Genomic DNA, 19,682 nt, shown 5'->3' on the forward strand with positions numbered 1-19,682 from the left:
GAGAGAATGAGGGTAGAGGTTTCGTCCTCTGTGCAACAAAATCTGCACGGTGCATTATCTAGCATCTTTAGATGTCTATGGAGGCAGAAGTGCCCCAATAGGACTTCTGTTAGTATTCGTAAATTGTTCTTACTTAGGCAGATACATTCAGCAGATCTCCTCTGGTTACTGTTTCCCCAGAAGAGTCTTTGTCTGTCTTAGTCCCTGTAAGTTGCCCTAATAAATGTTTCTGCTCCTATCTACTCTCTCTTCGAATGCGTTTTCTATTGATCTGTAGCTGATACCACAGGGTTCAGGTACCATGAAGAGCTTGTTTACCCCAGTTTTAGTGAGCTTATCAGTTATTTCATTTCTCTTCACTCAGGAATCCAATCGGGAATCCAATGCAGGGTAACTTAATTGTTCTCGACAATTTCAAACGAGTTTGGATTTTATGATACTGGAAGCTGAAGCTCTAATTGCTGCTTGGCTATCAAGCAGGATGAGGATCTCCAGTTTGCGATAGCTGCTATCTGTATTGAACAAGATACATTTTTCAATTGCATAAATTTCTGATTGAAAATGCTCATGCTTTCAGATTGTTTAGTTCTGGTCCCGTACATTCCTATATCAGGTCTAACGACTCAACATTTGTGCACACGTTTTTGTTCCTAGAGGAAATAATCAACTAGATCCTTATAATAAAAATTTATTGATTGGAGCAGAAACATAATTTTGCTCTTCTGTATACTATAATTCTTAAGGGAACGTTATGAATTCTGTGTTGATTGACCAATTTGAAGATTTTTTGTAGTCAATAGTAGTCATTTCATATCATCATGCCTTCTAGTTTTTTATTGTTATTATTTTTATTGGTTATTGTTGGTATTCTTTTAAAAAATATCTTAAAACTTTGTCCGAATATAAAGAAGCAGTTTGTCGATTTGTTGCAGTCTACCACTTGTCAAGTGAGTACTGATTTGATTCGTTTTCCATCCTATAAATAGTTATTTTCTTTATACAAAACATTTTTCTGTAGCTCTATTTGAATGGAAGTTTATATAAAACGCCAGATAAAATAAACTTTTATTTTGATTCTATATGTTTTTAGTGATGCATCAAGAGTTCTACAGAAATTTTTCAACTGTCTTCTAGAAAAACAATAGTTTCGATGTAATAACGAATTTAATGTTTTTGATAATTATGAGTAATATTAGACTGAATGACTAAATGAATCGACAAGACTCTTCGTTGGAGCTTGATAACAATTTTCATACAAATGAAGAAATATCTTGCATAATTTTCAAAATATGGCGAAAGATCCTAGTGGTCGCCTTATTCTTAAAACCGAAATTTTATCCAAAAAATTTCCTCCTCAACTGAACTACCAGCATAAAACTTTCCCTTTTCTGTTTGCATTCAATAGAAACTACAATGATATTTGTTCATATAAGTGTAATGTTTTATGGAAATATATCTTCGCCATTTCAATAAAATGTTATTGGCCGTTTTTCCAAATTATTCTAGAAACATGTAATTTCAACCAAATCGGATGGTAAGTTCATCCTCCCTCCCCTATATATATACTTTAAATATTGAATTTTGAATCCTATGAAATTAATTTGAGATTTCCACAAGAATTTATACAACTTAAAGACACCTCAAATCTCATTTAATTATTTCCCAGACGATGGATACATAAATATTCAAAAGTTCGGAAAGTCAGTCTACTTTGGTGTTTCATTGCCACGTTCCCATTAAGAAATCGCTTATATATATAATTTTCAAATATCTTGATTTTAAGTCTCTTCTGTAAGAGGTCATTAATACAATGAAAAAATAGAACTGCATTAACCTAACCTAACCTATTCTAACCATGAAATATCAATAAAACATAAATTCAATTATAAAGATTCAAATATTGTTGAAACGGAATCTAATACACGAAAAAGAGAACTTTTAGAAATAATTCACAATTCATAAAAACGAAAAAGCTGTAAATGATGGAAGAAAAATTTCAAAACAGGTATTTTTTCAATTTAAATTTACTATTTTTCCAAAAATCATCTATAAATGATTTCTATAACTCAATAGTTGGCAATATAGAAACCTCTGTGATTGTGAAATCTTTGAAATGATGAAAAAGACCTAAATAATTTAAATAAAATCTCTATTGTTAGAAGACTACGAATAATTTGCTTAATGCTACATATTTCAGATGTGAAGACACAAGAAAAATTAATTTTTCTCATTAGAACAAAGTTATATTTTGATATTAAAATGAGTCGAAACGTTAATTTTTATCAATCTTTTAAAAATTATTGAAAAATTTTGAAACAGAAAAGACCTCAAATCAAAAACATTTAGAAACATAAACATATCAAACGGTTATTATGTATTACGTGAAAAAAACCTATAACAGCTCGATTTTATTTTTAAATTGACAATTTACAATATAAAAATATCATCCCTCTCCAGCACTCCCCTGAATGAAGAGTTTCGATTAAGTGAGCCATAATTAAATTTAATAAGTGCACAAATATGATTCTGAAGAATTCATGACAATTGTTTATTTGGATTTTTGACTAATAATTAAATATCTTCAAATATCTTTTCCTGCTCTTTAGCAGGACAAATATGAAAATACCTAATAATTTCTAAAGAATATTCTAATAGATAAGACAATTTTGCTGATTTAGAAGTTAGAAGTTAACGAAAGAAATTAACAAAATAACTCCTGAGGTCATTCACAAGAATTCCAAAATCGCCTCGATTATAGTCAAGAAGTGAATTGTGGTCGGTTTGAACATTTAATTCAATTGTGAAGTACACTATCAATATTATCATTTTAATTCTACGTTTTGTGATACATTATTAAAATTTTACATCTTTTATAAACCTTATATTGCTGAATAGAGGATTAAAATCTCTTTCCAGCAAGTTGCTACACGACCCCCTTTCTTATTTAAAATTTTTGAGGATGTGCTTATAAATCAGAGGGCTTGCTGAAGGAGGATGTTATTATCATACTGTAAATTGTCTATTTGAGAATAAAAATCGACTTGTTTTAGATTTTTTCACATAGTACATAACGCTAAAATTGAATTTATTCCATACCTATGGACCGCATTGTATATATGGATACCACTTATCCTTTTTACCTGCAACAATTTTACCTCCACTCGATCTAATGCTCCCAGGATCTATTTAGACACTTGTTCTACTGATAAATGCTTTTACATGCTCTGCTGATTATTTTACCCCCGTCAACTCTAATCTCAAACTAACTTCTTTTTAAAACTCTCAAACAATGAATCCTAGTCGGAAATGTCGTATTTTGTACCCTTCCTCATTTAATTTTGTGCTTTCTTGAATATGGAATAGAGGGAGAAATTAGCTGAGTCAGGACATTGGAACAAATGAATTTTAATTACTTTCCGAATTTAAACCTGTTAGTAATTTTCATCTACCCCATGAGTTCAAATTAAATAGCTGTTTAATTTGGAAGTTATACACCGAAGGTTTCAATAAAAATTCTTTATCCTAGATCAAAGGTTATAGTATTTACAGTCGCAGGGAATTAATGGTATCAAGAAGAACCTGGAATTCATTTATAAGTTCGTATGTCTACTACTAGAGGTTTTAATTGAATAATGAAATTGTGATATCCAATAAAAAACTAATTCAATTGTGGTTTAGTACAAAGTTAATTTGGATATAGTGTATAGTGGATGCTTTGTTATAAAAAATGCCAGTGATTCTGATTGTACCCATTTGGTTGTAGAAAACTCTTTCATATCAGAATAAAAGCAATTGACTTATCAATAACTGAATGGTGGTTATAGCAGTATATCCAAAATCACATCTACCCATAAAACTGGATTATAAACTATAGTTATCGATAAGTAACGGATTCCAAACATTTCAAATCATTTGAAACTTAAATACAGTGTTGAGAAACTTAGGAATACAATAGATGTTTTTTCTTAAGTTTTGTTTGGAGGATAAATGCTTCGTCTCTTAATAAAAATTCAATGTAGAAAATCACGACTTCATAAGAACGTATTTCAATGAAACTCGCTTAAAAGTAGTTTAACTGTAGTGAACTTTCTTTTATCATTGATCATACCAATAGTTCGAGTAAATTCAAAGTTATTATAGTAAATGGAGTTTGTGGAAATACTGAAAAACATTTAGTTCTATGGCAAGTGGGAAATGTCTACATGTATCAACACGATTTTTCGTTTATCTATAATGATTTAAGTGAAAACTTGTATCGCTTGCTTAAGACATCTTATTACAACTTCATCACTAATTAAAGTGGAATTGTTCAGTTATTTCTAATTACTCTTTCCTTCGTCGTCTCTACAACTTTCTAAGTTATTCCAATCGGTATGTCCATCCTTTCGACGGCTCTCTCAACGTAGCGCAAGATCGCAGATTGTTTTTGTAAGGATAGAATATGAGTAATGAATTTTACATAACTGCTCCTAACAAAAACGTATGTATAAAAAAAGCAAGAGGGCCTATCGTATTAAAATCTTTCAATTTCATAATAAACTCTTCATTAAATCGCTCTAACTGAAATATTTTCTTGAACAGAATGATTAAAATATTCTCAATTCAAATTTGTTGCTTCCAGTCTTCGAAAATTGCTTTTCAGTTCCTTCTCCATTTTACAAGGATTCAAATTAACGTTGAAGAATCCATTTTAACATTTCCAACGAGAAATAAATGAATAACATTGACACTTAATCTAGTCCAGTCACTTTCAGTTATAACTCCAAAACAGATTGGATTATATAAAATCAACATTGAATACGAACTTGAAGTAAGATTTCAAAGTTACTGAAACTGAATTTTTCTCTAGAACCAATTTGAGATAAGTTTGAAGGAAAAAGTTGAGCGGTGGATTTCTGACAAATAGCTTGATTTTGAATTGTTTGATTTTGTGAATATGTTTGAATAGTTGTTAACTAACGTTGATAAAATTTACGCTTACACATACATTCACTGCTTTTAAAAACTTAGTTCATATCAAATATGTATGTATCATTTTAACAAACTCTAATTTAGTATGATCACTTTATAAAAAGAATAAATTGTTTTTATATTCAAAAGTTTTTGTCATTCACCACAACAATTCAAAATATCTTATTTCTATACCCCGCTTTCATCTAGGGCTCAGGTATTGTAATCAAAATCTAATAACTTCGTATTTTCTTTTATTAAGCCAATTTATCCAGCTTCCAAGGGTGCAAATACGACCTTTTTGACCTTTTTGGAATACGAGGAAGGATATGACAGAAGGGAAAGTGAAAAAATAAAAACTGAAATAACATGCAGTCTTATAAATTTATTTCCGGTGTTTTGTCAGTTAGTGGAATATAATAAAGAAGTTATTGGAATAGATAATTCATTTAAAGTTGTTTCGTACAGAAAATTAGCTTAAAGCAATTTTTCTCTAATACAAGTTTCACTACATTCTCACACTTCACATAATTAACATCATTAAATCTAACTAATCAACTAATGCAATGGAATTGTCTTGACTCGAGATTAAATTCTAAGGTTTTTTTGAAAAATATTGTGATATGGGGAAGACGCCTTGATTATACTTTTGATTTAGATCTTGTCACCAGATTTTTCTTTTCAAGCACCCTATGTGCTTAAAAAGAAAAATTTTGACATTCAGAAATCAAGATGGGGCAGATGAATGCCATACCGAAAGAACCGTTCCAGAAATGCTTAAAGTCATGGATTCAACATTGGGATAAGTACTGAACAAAAGATAGTTACCTTGAAGATTAATTAGAATTTCTTGTTACTTGTTTATTTGGTTCTCAATAAAATAATTGGCCTTACTTTCAATTGATACGAATTTATTATAGAAAAATCATTTTTTAAATTAATTGATCATAAAATATGGAATATGTGTTATTTTAGAAACTGAGTATTAACACAATGCTTGCTTTTTATATTGATACAATCGAACAAAAGTGGCGTTGATGAGTTGTGTTTGTCGCACCACCGTATTTGTGATTATTGACTTTTGTTATTGCCACCAGTAACAATTTAAAAATTTATTGAGCAAGCTGTTAATAGTGAACGTTTAAAAGTAGCAAGATTTGCAAAAAGGTAATTCACCCGTGAGGGTTCCCGTTGGATGATTTTTTATTATTTTAAGCTCGGCTACAATGCATAGAATCGTTACTTTACTGTTTAAAATTAGTTTGAAGAATGGTCGTGCGTCCGTTAGTATTTAATATCGAGAAGGTTGGCCAAAATGGCTGTCATTCCAAGAAACTTCGATAGTGTGCTCAACATGATTGAAGAAGATTGGCATGTGACTCGCAGGTAGATAGAGGATGTCATAGCTTGCAAAATAATAGTTTTTGCATGAAAATTTAGATGTGAGAAATATTTGTTCCAAATGGACTCCGCATGCCAGTTCCCGCGAAGCATATCAAACAACTAAATAGTTGAGAAAGAGAAAACTTAAATATTCGTATTAACCCGATTTATCTCCTTTTTCTTGTTTCCCACTGTTAAATAAGAGGTGCATGGGCAGCTATTTTCATTACCTCAAGAAGCTATTGTAGACATTCAAAATCATGTTCAGAACTGGTTTGAACGTGTGCAAAAATGTATAGAGGGCGAGATTCCTTTTTTTTTAATTCTAAAATTCAAACTTCTTATATACAGACAAAAAACTTTTTGTGAGCTTCTCTTTAACTAAAATCAAGATGAAATAGTTTGACATTAGATGATGTGGAAGTATAAACCATTATCATCAATTTCTTTTGGTGAATTCACTAAGATAAAACCATGAAGCTATCTTGTTGGAAATAACGTTTATTCTCGAAGGTTTTTATGTTTAAAGTTTCCTCACATAAATTTATGTACTATGAATTGATGTATGTACGTTATATATCACATCAAAAACATTCTAAAAACACTATAGACCACTATACCAACACTAACAATTACACACACACACACCAAGAGCTCCATAAACTCGTACGTGTTAGGTACCAAATACACCTATTCCAGCCCCTGTGAGTCAATTCCTAAAACTAATGTGAAGATAAGAGTTTTATTCTAATCTTGAAAACTGAAGTGTGTTACTGAGTTAGACCCACTGGTGTCTTTTCACTTTCATTTTGTCTTTGCTACTACATTACACAATGCACACAGTATGTCTGTTTTTACCACTGCTTTAGCTCAATAGATTCAACTCTTTTGAGCCTTCTCATTAGGTTGCTGTTTCTTACATACCTAGGTGCGGCAATAATACCCTTGGGTTTTTTTGGGATATTTGTAGCTTGAGCTCGTACACCCCCAAAATTATAAGCCACGTAGTCTTTAAAAACTGTTTGTGTAACAACTAACTCGCAACCTCGCAGTTTCTACCTTATTAACAACATATTTTTCTATCTTTGTAATTAAGTTTTCCCTTGTCATCTAAATAAGTTCTTTGTATTGTAGCTTCTCGTTTATTTCTTATAAAATTAATTTCATATTAAGCCTAATGTGCCAGATTTTTGTTCAAACATTGATTTCATTAGCGTCTTATTCAGTTTCACCAAATGCTAGTACATATGTGCTGTCTACAAATAAAGGTGCTGTAGTTCAATCTATTGCTGGTATATCAAACGCCATACAACAGCGCTCCCAGAGCACTGCTTCGGCCATTAGGTAGTACTAAAAACACAAAAAGAAGAAGAACACAGAGCAAGGAAGACGAAAGTTGGAAATCTCATCCGACAAAATTGGTTAATTTTCTTCACGAATTTGCGTGACGACAGTTCGTACCATGTGTCGTAAATAGTTTGTTGAAGAATCAGCAACTTCAGCTTGCGTCTGTGACAAAAATTTTTGCGTAGGAAATGTACGTCTACACTTGACATAAATCCTGGGTGTTGCAAAAAATTTTACCGAATGCTAAGCAACAAAGAATTTATGTGAGATGTAGACCCGGCTTTATGGTGAGTCCACACGATAGAGACTTCCATAAAATTCTATAAAATTTAGTCTGTGCAAACTAGACAGTACAGACAAATGTCGGTGTGATCCAAAAGTCGGAATATGCATGTAAGTCTGCGTATTTATCGTAGCTAAGAAATTTAAATTGTATTTTCGAACGAAAAGTAATGAAAAGTCTATATAGACATTCTATCCAAATGTTTGGGTAAAATTTTCTACTCCGATTTCATAGTCTATACAGATATCCGTGCGAACAAAAGTTTGAATCGTGTGGAGCCACTATTATACGTAATTTTTTTTTAATAATGTGGGATATTATGCTAGAACTACAACAAGAAACACAGCTGGACATGAATATATTCTTTTCTTCTATTCCTTTTTCTTTTTCTTCCCATTCTCCTTCAATGATAGGAAATCTTCTTAGACATATTTTTTTAAAAATGGATTTTACTATTAATGCAGATGTTAGTGTGTACGATGTGTACCTGTTTACATGTTTTTTAGGTTTCACGAATCATTATGATCCTTGTCATCTACATCTAGGTACGTGTTTTATTTTGTAGTTTATGTAAACTAATTCTACTATTACTTTTTGGTAAGTGTTGAACGAATTTATCTTGTTATCAAGGCATTATTAGGTGATTTTTCAAATAAATGTTTCTCCTTATTCTGTGTTCTAGTTCTTTTGATGTTAATATATGTCTTTTTCTGAGGATTACTCCATTTATCACTGAGAGAATTTCAACTAATTCAGTTCTGTTTCGAGAAATTATTCAAACGTTAGTAAATCATCTGTATTAAGACGACAACTTTGTGTATTTGGTAGTATTTACTTGAAATTGATTTGAATTTTCACTTTTTTCCCTTATAATGAATTTTAGTTATGATGATATTAAGCTACGTATAATGTTGTTGGTAACTATGAATTTGGGTTAACTCGAAGCGACAACAAAACCCTGTAATTTACATTCCAAAGAGGCAATCAATGATTTAATTAACGAACCGTTAACCTCAATCCAGTCAACTACAGGTCACAATGCCAATCATGAAGTTTGACGTCTTAAAAGACTGATTAACTCGAGGAAATTTGAAATTAATACACTAAGAAAACTTGTGATAGGAAAATGAACTACCGATTAGCTTGAGAGAGAGAGAGAAATGCTTTGTTGTCAGAAAATTGTTCCAATATGTAAACAAAAGCTTATAAAAACTAAAAAAAAGACATAAAAATAACTAAATGAAATAAAATTTCAATATACAGAAGAAAACCACAATGAATAACAAAGTCCATAGCAAAAATTAAACCAGTATGCCGCATTCTCGAAATCGAATATTATTATTAAAAGTCGTTTACAGAGTAGAAGGTACTTTTCAGTAAATATGTCCTCAAATTATCGCGTAATGCGAATGTGAATTTTTTTACATTGTCAAATATTGAGCCCTACACTAATTCTGAACGGGGAGTAGGTAGGTAAAGATCGTGCTCCGCGTTCCTAAGTGGATAGCCGTACAACGATCTTTCTGATATTACGAATTAGGCATTCAAAGATGAATAAGGAAGGAATTTTTAATCTTTTAAAGAAGTCCTACTGTTTAGTCCGAGCTATTTGTAGTTTGAAGATTGAGTCCTACCACACGTACCCCAGAAGGGAAGGGCATATCGGAGATAAGACTCAATAAGGACATAATAGACTGTTCAGGAGGTGGATAAGTTCTGTTCTTTGGAAACTGATCTCAGCGCAAAGCAGGAAGAACTTAATTTTTTAGATAAGGCGGCTATATGTAACTCCCATTTCAAGGAATTGTCCACAACAAGCCCCAAGATTCAGATTCAACGACGTCAATGTTGGTGTTATCCAATAAAAAAGGCTGCAATATATTTTTGTATTATGAAACTTTGGTTTTAGAAACGGTGAGACAGAGAAGATTAGAATCGCACCATGATTTGAGGGTGATTAGGTTGCTCCAGGGGAAACTAGTTTCGTGTCTGCAAATAGACATATTTTACCACTGATGTCTAGATAGGTGATGTCATTTATAAAGAGGAGAAGAAACAAAATAGGGCCTAGTATTGAGCCTTGTGGCACTCTCCATTCTATTGGCTTGCAAGATCACATCGTTGTATCGACCCTTACAAGCTGACTTCTGTTGGTAAGGTATGACTCAAACCATGCGAGAGGTGTTCCCCTGAAACCGTAGTATTGCAATTTGTTGATTGAAATATTGTGATTAACACAATCGAAAGCTTTAGAAAAATTACAAAATGTTGTTACAGAGGATGGCTCTTTAGGCTAGAGTACACTTTATTGGGGAGGGAGAATATAGCATTTGTTATGTAAAAATCCAAATTGATGAGTCGTAAGTATTTTATATTTAAACAGAAATGATTAAAGCCTTTCTTTGACCAATCTTTCTATGATCTTAGATAACGTGGGAAGGATCCCATTGGGCGATATTTCGATGCTTGATTTTTTCATTTTCTACATACGCCATATTTAGAGAAGTGGTTTTATAATGTACTTAATGTATGAATCGGATATGCCGCTTTTTACTAACCAAAGAAGTTTGTTATTGAGCCTCCTAAATATCGACAAATATATGGTGAAAACAATTTTTTGTCTATTAAATTGATTTGTATATGTATATACAAGTGAAAATCAAAACTACAGATAGAGAAATATGCATGAGTAAATGCATTGAATGCAGAAAATGTGATAGTGAAAGAATTGAAATTAGAAACTGTAACACAAATAATATAAATTTGTGTGTGTCTTCTCAGAATAAATACACAGTCGGTCAATTGTTGGAATAAAGACAATAAAAAAGGGTTCAGTAATTTATTAGATAGAAAAATTCTTTTTGTCTATTTATAAAAATGAAAAAATTATATTACTAGTACATAAACTCGTTCAAAATACATTTCCATTGAAGGAATTGATCACTTATATTATACTCCACTAAAGACATCTTTATATTTTCATGTTTCAGTATATCAAGGAAAGCAAATAATAAGAAATATTTATACAATTTTTACTCAAACGTATATTCCAAAATAATTCGTTAAAATATTACAATATGTGTCTGCTTCATTTTTTAATTCAGACGCAATTTCATTGATTTCAAATGAAGCCCTAGTGAATAAGAAATGATTACGTAATTTAGAGACGTTACATTCAACAGACAAAGCGTGACATTTGAAAAATTCTGAAGAATGGCGAGGAAAAATATGCTCAAATCACAAGGCTCAGACAAGAAATGAGTCGAATTTTATCAAAATCCATACACTAAAAAGAATAATATTAATTGAAGAGATAAAAGAAGTTACGTTGAATCATATTATAATTGATCAAAATTGAGTTTTCCTAATTTTTTTGTATTAGTAAAAATTGTATAAAACTTGTGTTTCTCAACTACCTCATGGATAAACAAACCTGAACTGGTAGAGCAGGGAGCGGGGTTAATAACTGCTAAGGTTGATCCAGGAATCCTAGTTGGCTGCAGAGGCGTACCTCTGCGGTTTAAACTTTGTCCCGAGCTACCAGAACTTCCAGGATTAGAACCAGAAGCGGATTTTTCCATTGGAGCTATTATTTCTACATTGACCCGCGGTTTGCTGTTAGATATTTCGGTAGCTTGTTTAAGCACTTGATAAATTTGATCAACTTCTGTAGTTTCTATGAAAAAATTAATCAGTTTTGTTCTGTGCGATTGACGAGAATATTTTCATTCGAACGAAATATGTTTAGAAAAAAAGTTGATATGAACACTAAAAGAATAGAATTTGGTCACAAACATTGAGAGATTTCCAAGGAAAATTTATATAGATCGAACCTATAACTTAATTTAAGAAAATTTATTGCTCTAATAAGTAGGTGAATGAGGTGACATCTAGAAACATTCACTAATCAATAAATAATTCCGATATCTGATAGAATTGAACAAATTTATTTCAAGCACTGCATTGATTCCTCATCATCTTTCTATTGTCCTCCAAAGGATGAATCTATATTTGATTCGGCACTTGCTTCCATGCTTGTCTTTCTTGTGCAATCTATTCGGCATGATGCAGTCTCATATTTATTGAGGGTTTTGTTTGGTCTACCTATCTAGTTGGAGATCTGCCTCTTGGGCGTTTGCCTTCTACTTTCCCTTCTATGATCAATTATTCCATTGTTCCTGTTTTTATAGCTATATGTTCCAGGTACTGCAGATACATGCGGTTCATTCTGGTTAGCAGCTTGTACGTGGACCAATTTCTGGTAATACGGATACGTTGGTTCGGTTTTCTGTCCATGAATACTCGTAAGGGTATTCTATAAACTCACATTTCGAAAACCTCTATTCGGTATTTATCTGCTTTGTTTAAAGTCCATGTTTCCTCTGCAATAGGGAAGATAAGAGCATCAACTAGACGGAACTTCGTTATTTTCGTAATAGATTTGTACGACGGCGTATTTTCCAGTGTTGGTAATTAAGAAAACAATTGTTTACTACTTCGTAATTTGCAAATTTTGATGTTTGTGAGGAATTGTGTTTTCGCTTTGGATTTATTTATTTTTGAGCCATATTTTTTGCTGCATTGTTACCAACAGTCTAATTCAAATTATTGTAAAAATCCCAAGCTCAGTAATCAACGTTACAATTAAAGAAATACTGTCTTGAAGAGGTTACCCACTGCCTAGAATAACGGAAAAGTTATTAAGGGCGGGAGAATGAGGAGCAAAGGAAAATGGGAAGAATGAAGAATTGATGGCAGATTTAGTAAACTTGGATATAGAAAGATGGAAAGAAGATGTACAAGACAGGATCAAATGGAGAAGTTTACTAACCAAGATTAAACTAAAAATATAAATAAATCATCAAAGCCATGGGCAGATGCGGCCATTGCGCTGTTATATATAGGGTGTGTCTAAATTCATGCAAAAAAATCAGGTGTTTGCTTATATGACATTAAGATTGGTCTTTCCTATAACAAAATTTCTTCAGTATACCTCTTTCTGAGACATCACATTTATAAGCTAGTGACTATAATTAAGTCACTTTTAAATTTCAGTAAAACTGGACATTTATTTTCGTGCGTTTGCAAAAGTCTAACTATGGGTCATTTCTTAAGTATAATGCTCATTTTTTTCACTGCAGCCATTGTTTTTGAGAAAAAGGTTTTGAAATGGAACTATGAGACTAACGAATATGTTCGAAGAACGACTAAGGATATATAGGAGGAGAATAATTAGGAAAATTGATAGAACAATGAAAGCTGGAAATATTGAGTATAGAGGACTAATGAACTATGGAGCTAAGAATATATTAGGAAATGAGAATAAAGTAAATATCATTACAACGAAAAAAATACAATGGTACAAACACAAACGAATGGAAAAACAACAGGGTATAATTGAAATTACAGAATGGAGGCCGAACGAGAAAAAATTGCCTGGAAGATCAAAAAATAGATGGAAAGATCAAATTGTGCAAGATATACAAAGTTTGGGAGTACATGACTTGAACAAACGGATGCTGGACAGAAAGAAATGTAGAGCAATAATCGATGCTTCAAAAATATTTGATAAGCTGTAATTAAATAGGGATGATATTTGGGCTGATCATCCACAAAAATACAGGGTCAAAAGAGCTCAATTTGATCAGTTATAATTCTCAATAACTTGGGTTGCTTATTTTACCTCCGTATATTGTAAGAGGAGTACTCAAAAAATACTCCCTTATTCCCTTTCGAGTATACGAAAACTACAGAATTTCAAATTTCTAGTATTACAAAAATTTTATGCAAAAAGTTCAATTTTAGTCATCTCCTTTTAAGGGTGATATCTCAGAAAGGGCTGGGCTGAGGAAATTCCGTTGTAGAAAAGACCCATCATCATTAAATAAAAGCAGTCACCCGCTGAATTTTGACGCATGAATTTAGAAACACCCTGTATATACACTTCCAAAACAAAGTGCGTTCGTATCTCTTTATGTCGGAATTCCGAACAAATATTCTTCAGAGATTTTTTTTCGTTATGATCATTCTTGAAAATGTCTTGCATCAATTCTATAGTTGTAACTAGATTTTCTGTTTTGAATATATTTCCAACTTCTTCTGTATTTTTATTTCCGAATAATATTGGCCTCATCCAAAATATTAATCTATATATATTTTTTCTAAAAACGACGTAAAACTAACTCACGATAAAAATTATTGCCTGGAATCAACATATTTTCAGATAAACCTGCTTGGGTAATCTTTCATAAAATGTCATCTCAATATTTCATTTGTGCATCTATTTTGTGAATAATAATTCGAAGAATAGATAGTACTTCACGTAACTGTTGATTTGCATTCGGAAAAATTTTCTTTCTAAATTCAAAGTATTTGGATTATTCTAGTTTATAACGTTGCCTAATGATTCCTAAAATATGTCTAATCATCAAATCATCAACGTTATCTATAATCTATTTTTTGTTAATTTGTTTCTTTTGTTTTACGAACTATACTGGCTACATAATTTTTGATGAATGAATCTGATGATTTTATAAATAAAATTCCAAAGTTTTTTCTTCTTTACGGCATTCATTTTTATTGGAGGTCAGCTCAATATCTTTCCTTTTCCCTGAAGTATAACACAAAAAAGTTTCGGTTTATTCAGTTCCACTTTCTCATTGATTTTCGAAGAGTTTTATTGAATGTATGATAAATTCTATTTTCCATTTTCTTTGTTGGGAAAATGTGAATTTGCAGAGAGAATTGTGATAAACAGATGTTCCCACATGAAAAATATGATTATGTGTAAGGACAGAGTCCTTTCAAATCATTTTCGTAGAATTTGGGATGAATTTTTTTTATTCTATTTGGCGTTATTCATTTGTTATTCAAACTTTTGATTTGCCCGCAATATAACTTAGATATTGAGTTCTTTCTTGGTGTTATATCGAAGGTATTAGGGATGGAAAATTAATAATTTGAAATAGTGATGGAAAACTGCTAATGAAACATATATTCAAGAAAAGGTATGTTTGTCTTTGCATAACCGATGGATTAAACGAATTTAAATGTAGTTTTTCACGGAAAATATCTCCGATAGCTTAAAAATGGTATACCGAGATAGATACGTTCAAGTAATTACAAAAAATGCAGTTGTTCGATTGACACAAGATCCATAAAAATTGTTGCTAGATTAGAGTTGCAGGTTTCCTCAAAATATCAAGACTAGAATATTTCGATTTTCACAATAACAATATTTTTGTTAGGAAGTAATAATGAACGTTTATTGGTCAAGACGAAATGAAAAACAATTTCATATAAACCTAATTGTATATAGGAGAATGATGAATTTCGAATGAAACGAGTACAGGCTTAGTGATCGTAGTAAAGATTTTGTGATCTGGTTACATGGTGCAATAGAAAGTCCAAAAAAGCAGTCAACGTCATTCAATAGATAGGGGTATCCATACGCCATTACAAAATCTATAAAAGAAGCGCCCGTATCTCAAGGTTATGGCGATAGAATTCACCAGCTCAACCGAAACATATTGGAGTCAATTTTTTATCTGTTTTAAAAACTAATTTTTAATCAGAAGAGAACTAAAATCGGGACTGTTTAATAACAAAAACAAATATATTAGAACAATATACTAAATTCTCGGAATTATGAACAAATATAAGCAATTGGTGTGAGAGTTAAAAGACATTAAAAGCTCAATATTTATGTCAGAAGAGCTCTTGTCAACAACAAGATGAACAAATTCGTGATTTGGATCTACAAGATAGATATACTTTATTGGAGTGATGAAGCTGCAGAATATTATTTAGATTTAGAGAACCAGAATATGTCTGATTATATTGAAATGAAATAGACCTCAACACACCACCATGGTGAATTTGTTTTCAAAAATTAATTTTAGTTTTAAATAAAATATATTGGAATTGAAGATCAATCTATCAACATCAATCCTACTCAATTTCAATCAGATTATTGATATTTCATATTTACATGGTCTTCTACCTTTTATCCACCTAGTTCACAAAAATTGTCGCAAAATTATGGATGAATAGATATATAGTGAGCTTTTGGAACTTAATAAGCATTTCAGCATCGTAGCTTTTATGTTTCTTGAATGACAATGAGAAACTTATTCATCAGATTCCATAATTTCATTCAAATTGTCGTTGTGGTCCAACAATAATTTCTCTTTGACACTCTATGTGATAGACAATTATAGGTTAATGGTTCTATCTTATGGTAGAATTTTTACATTTTGATCTGACCCAGTTATTTTACGGAGCTTCGCCAGCACATTTACAAATTTTTTATTGTTCAAAATGATAGCGACGCATGGCAAATAATGCTGACTACTATTTCTCCTGTTGTAATGAATATCATTCTTTTGGTAATGGATATTCTATAAACCAAAAAATAAATAGATAAATATTTTTCTGTAGGTATCCCAAAAATGTATAGAATGATGCAATAAGCTGAATGATATGATTCAGTTTGAAAAATAAGGTATGTATAGGGAATATGCCCATGTTGTTTATATGCCCAGAAGCCGTAATTTCGTTTTGCTTGCGCTACAGACTATGAGATGGCATAGCAAGTGTTAACCGACTCCATTTGTGGCAGTTTGATCCTGATGTGTATTTACTTTCAGACTAAGAGTCGTCAAAGTATGTATTATAAAAAATCTAACATTTGCCACGGGACTATACTTTGTAGTAAACTGTTTTCGAGACGGTATATACAGCTTCTTAAAGAGTGTTCTTTTGTGATTATTATGGTGTATTTTTCATAAGATTAATAGAAAACTAGACTATAAATTAGAGGAAATGTTACTAAATTACATGGTTGTTAATATGCCTATGACTAAATAGAAGTAATTTGCGAATAAAATGATCCATGTTAACATTTTTACATTAATACTTTTTGTTGATGTCACCTTAAAACAGCAAGAATTTTCGATCAATGTGGATCGAAAAAAAATCTTCAAGAAGCTTGATTCGAAAACTCCTCGAAAATATTGATTATATATGTAGAAGAAGAAGATATTTCACTACATCCAGGGCCCTCAGAATCATGTCAGCGAAGGAACTACCAATAAGGTTTCAAAGAAAATAAACCTCCAAAGCTAGAAAAAACTACCAAAATAACAAAAACGTAAGAAAATGTGGACTTAATTAATTAGTGCTATTGATAGTGCAAGCGATAACATGAGATACTTCATCTGAAACTTTTATATCAAAATGAAAGGTTGGGAGAAAAATATTAATAAGAAGGAAGAAATAACTTGGAAAGAAGATGAAGCTTGACAAGGAATCCTAGAACAAGTGACACAGTTGGAAAAACAAACAATGTAAGGAAGATTTTACAAAACAAAATTAGTATGAGAAATTACATGGAGAAAGTAGCGAAGAAAACGGAGAAAAGGAAGTGAGTAGTAGTATTGAGAAGTAAGGAACAAGTGAAGAAACGAAATGAAGCAAAGGCGATCAATAGCGAAGCATTGGTGACTAACAGAGACGGCAACAAGGAAAAAATAAAAAACCAACAAAATAGAGAAGATGAAAAGAACCGTTATAGGAAAATTTCGTTACAGGACAAACAAACGCGGAAGAACAAAGACTTTTGGTACTGCAAACTTTGTGAAGAAGATTAAAAAAATATATGAGGCTGCGTACAGTTTGCTTTATCTACCATTATCCATTCAAGAAGAATTCGCAGATCTTGCCCCAAAATGATAAAATTAAATTAATTTGTTTGTCCAGACTGTTCTTAATAAGAAGTTACACTCTTGAAAAATTTTTTCTTTCCTTAAAGGCAGCAACAAATGTTTAGTTTTATTCTGAAAACTTTGTTGTTCTTATTGTTATATAATTTTTGTTTTATTTGCGTTGTTATAAAAACCGGAGAATCGTTATTTTTTGATAAAAATAAAATATGGAGAATACTTACTTTTGTTTGCTTTCTATTATTAGAAGTATCAATGAGCAATGGGCACATATTATCAACCTATGCATGGAATACGCCCAGATTTAAAAAAAATTAAAATATTAAATATACAAATAGATATTTTTATTTTTTTTTCCAAGAAAATTATTCTTCGAAGCAATATGAGTATTTCTTGCATCAAGTAGGAACAAAAAGTCCATTTTGTCTGTGTTTTATGGAGGGATCTTCTTAACGTGAGCATATTTCCCATACCTACCTTGCCAATCTATTTTGCCAAAGAGTAGTTGAAACAGAATAATGTATTAACGGAAATGAAGACTAATGTTATTGGCAAAATAAATATTTATTTTTATTATGAGCCATGTATTGTTGTAAGTTACGTGAAAATGATGATATTAATTCTCCAGTTAACATGGTGATTATAGCAACAACACCGCGTATAGTACCTAAAACAACAGCGTTGTTGAGATTTGGGTAAATCTGGTTGTTGTTCTTCATAGATAAACGTCTGTTAATAGTTGTCATTGTAAACACTCCCGCCACTCCTAAAGGTGAATTCAATATTATCAATTTTATTGATGACGATGAAAGTAATAACCAAATGTTGAATGTGATTTCCTGAATTAATTTTAAGAAAATAAGATAACAAACTTTCAAATTCACACATTCGAGAAAAAGGTTTCTTTGGATAAGATACTTTAAGAAGGAATCGATCTCAGTAGGAGTAAGCTTCGAGGTGTTTCTGAATGTGATGGTGTTCAATTTTCCTTTATTTCCAGCCGTTGGATTTTTCTCAAATTTGGATCGATAAGTCACATTTGCACATTAAAACTAGGTGTTTTATTTTCTATAATACTTATTGGAAGTAGGACAGTTTATTTTAGGTTTTCCTCGAACGCTTTGTTTTATATATAATGGTACTTACTTGTTCATAACTTACTTTAATCTAATTGGCATTAGGAAAATCACAATCAGCGTTTGGGTATTGATTATAATTTATTATCAAACGTTCTTATTATTTCCAATTTTAATGATCCTTTGATTTTGCGCTGAATATTTCGTTGAAGTTGAAAAAATGAATCAGAATCTATTCGAAACATCTTCGATAATGTTTACGAACAAAATGAGTATTGACTAGAATTTCTTATACTTGATACTAAAGTATCAATATGAAATGTTCATAAAGTAAATATGAACTATTTTCATTACATTTTAGCTAGGAAACTACTGTAAACTCTTCATAAAGTATATTTTTGAATAGTATATGCATATTTAGAAAGTATAAACTTACTTTCATCGTCGAGGTTCATATCTGGGATTCTGGTTTCGATTTCAGATGTCGATTTTTGTCGTCTAAGAAGTCTTGCTTTTGTTTGACATTTCGATGCTTTATCTACGCAGTCGAAGTGGATATTCATTTTACAAATCCTGCATTTCAGACCTTGCCTTGTATGTCCTAAAATAAGATGAATATGATTATTCGTTTCTGATTGCATCAAAAATCCTTTATACAAATAGAATTGGGTATTTTATCAGTCACACGAATAGTACTAGTTGCAGCAAGAAATTATGGAAGGAATGGAGAATCTAAATATATTTCGCTTCTTTTTTATGTGTAAAAAATATTTGTAAGATTTTTTTCGCTTATTAATTAAACAATGTTTTTCATATTTCATTATACTCTTTCCAACTTCTTAGAAAGTTTCAATATCTCTAATTGCTGTGGAAGGTATTTGGGTTGATATTTTGAAACTATACAATGGAACCTTCCATAAA

The 19,682-nt window shown here is 31.3% G+C and overlaps 1 protein-coding gene across 12 annotated transcripts in view; it reads right to left on the reverse strand.

The window, feature by feature from the left end:
- Positions 1 to 19,682, reverse strand: part of LOC130443898 (uncharacterized) — a 208,569-nt gene that overhangs the window by 60,237 nt on the left and 128,650 nt on the right. For 6 of the 12 annotated variants that reach the window (XM_056778788.1, XM_056778796.1, XM_056778871.1 and 3 more), the window contains 3 exons: positions 19,198 to 19,362; positions 18,353 to 18,451; positions 11,397 to 11,639 (listed from right to left, as the gene is read on the reverse strand). In XM_056778788.1, the coding sequence (XP_056634766.1) occupies positions 11,397 to 11,639; positions 18,353 to 18,451; positions 19,198 to 19,362 (507 nt within the window). The remainder of the gene's footprint in view (positions 1 to 11,396; positions 11,640 to 18,352; positions 18,452 to 19,197; positions 19,363 to 19,682) is intronic. The other 6 variants (XM_056778844.1, XM_056778820.1, XM_056778836.1 and 3 more) reach the window with 3 other exon arrangements.

The sequence above is a fragment of the Diorhabda sublineata genome, chromosome 1, assembly GCF_026230105.1.
Source record: "Diorhabda sublineata isolate icDioSubl1.1 chromosome 1, icDioSubl1.1, whole genome shotgun sequence".
NCBI classification, from domain to species: Eukaryota; Metazoa; Arthropoda; class Insecta; order Coleoptera; family Chrysomelidae; genus Diorhabda; species Diorhabda sublineata.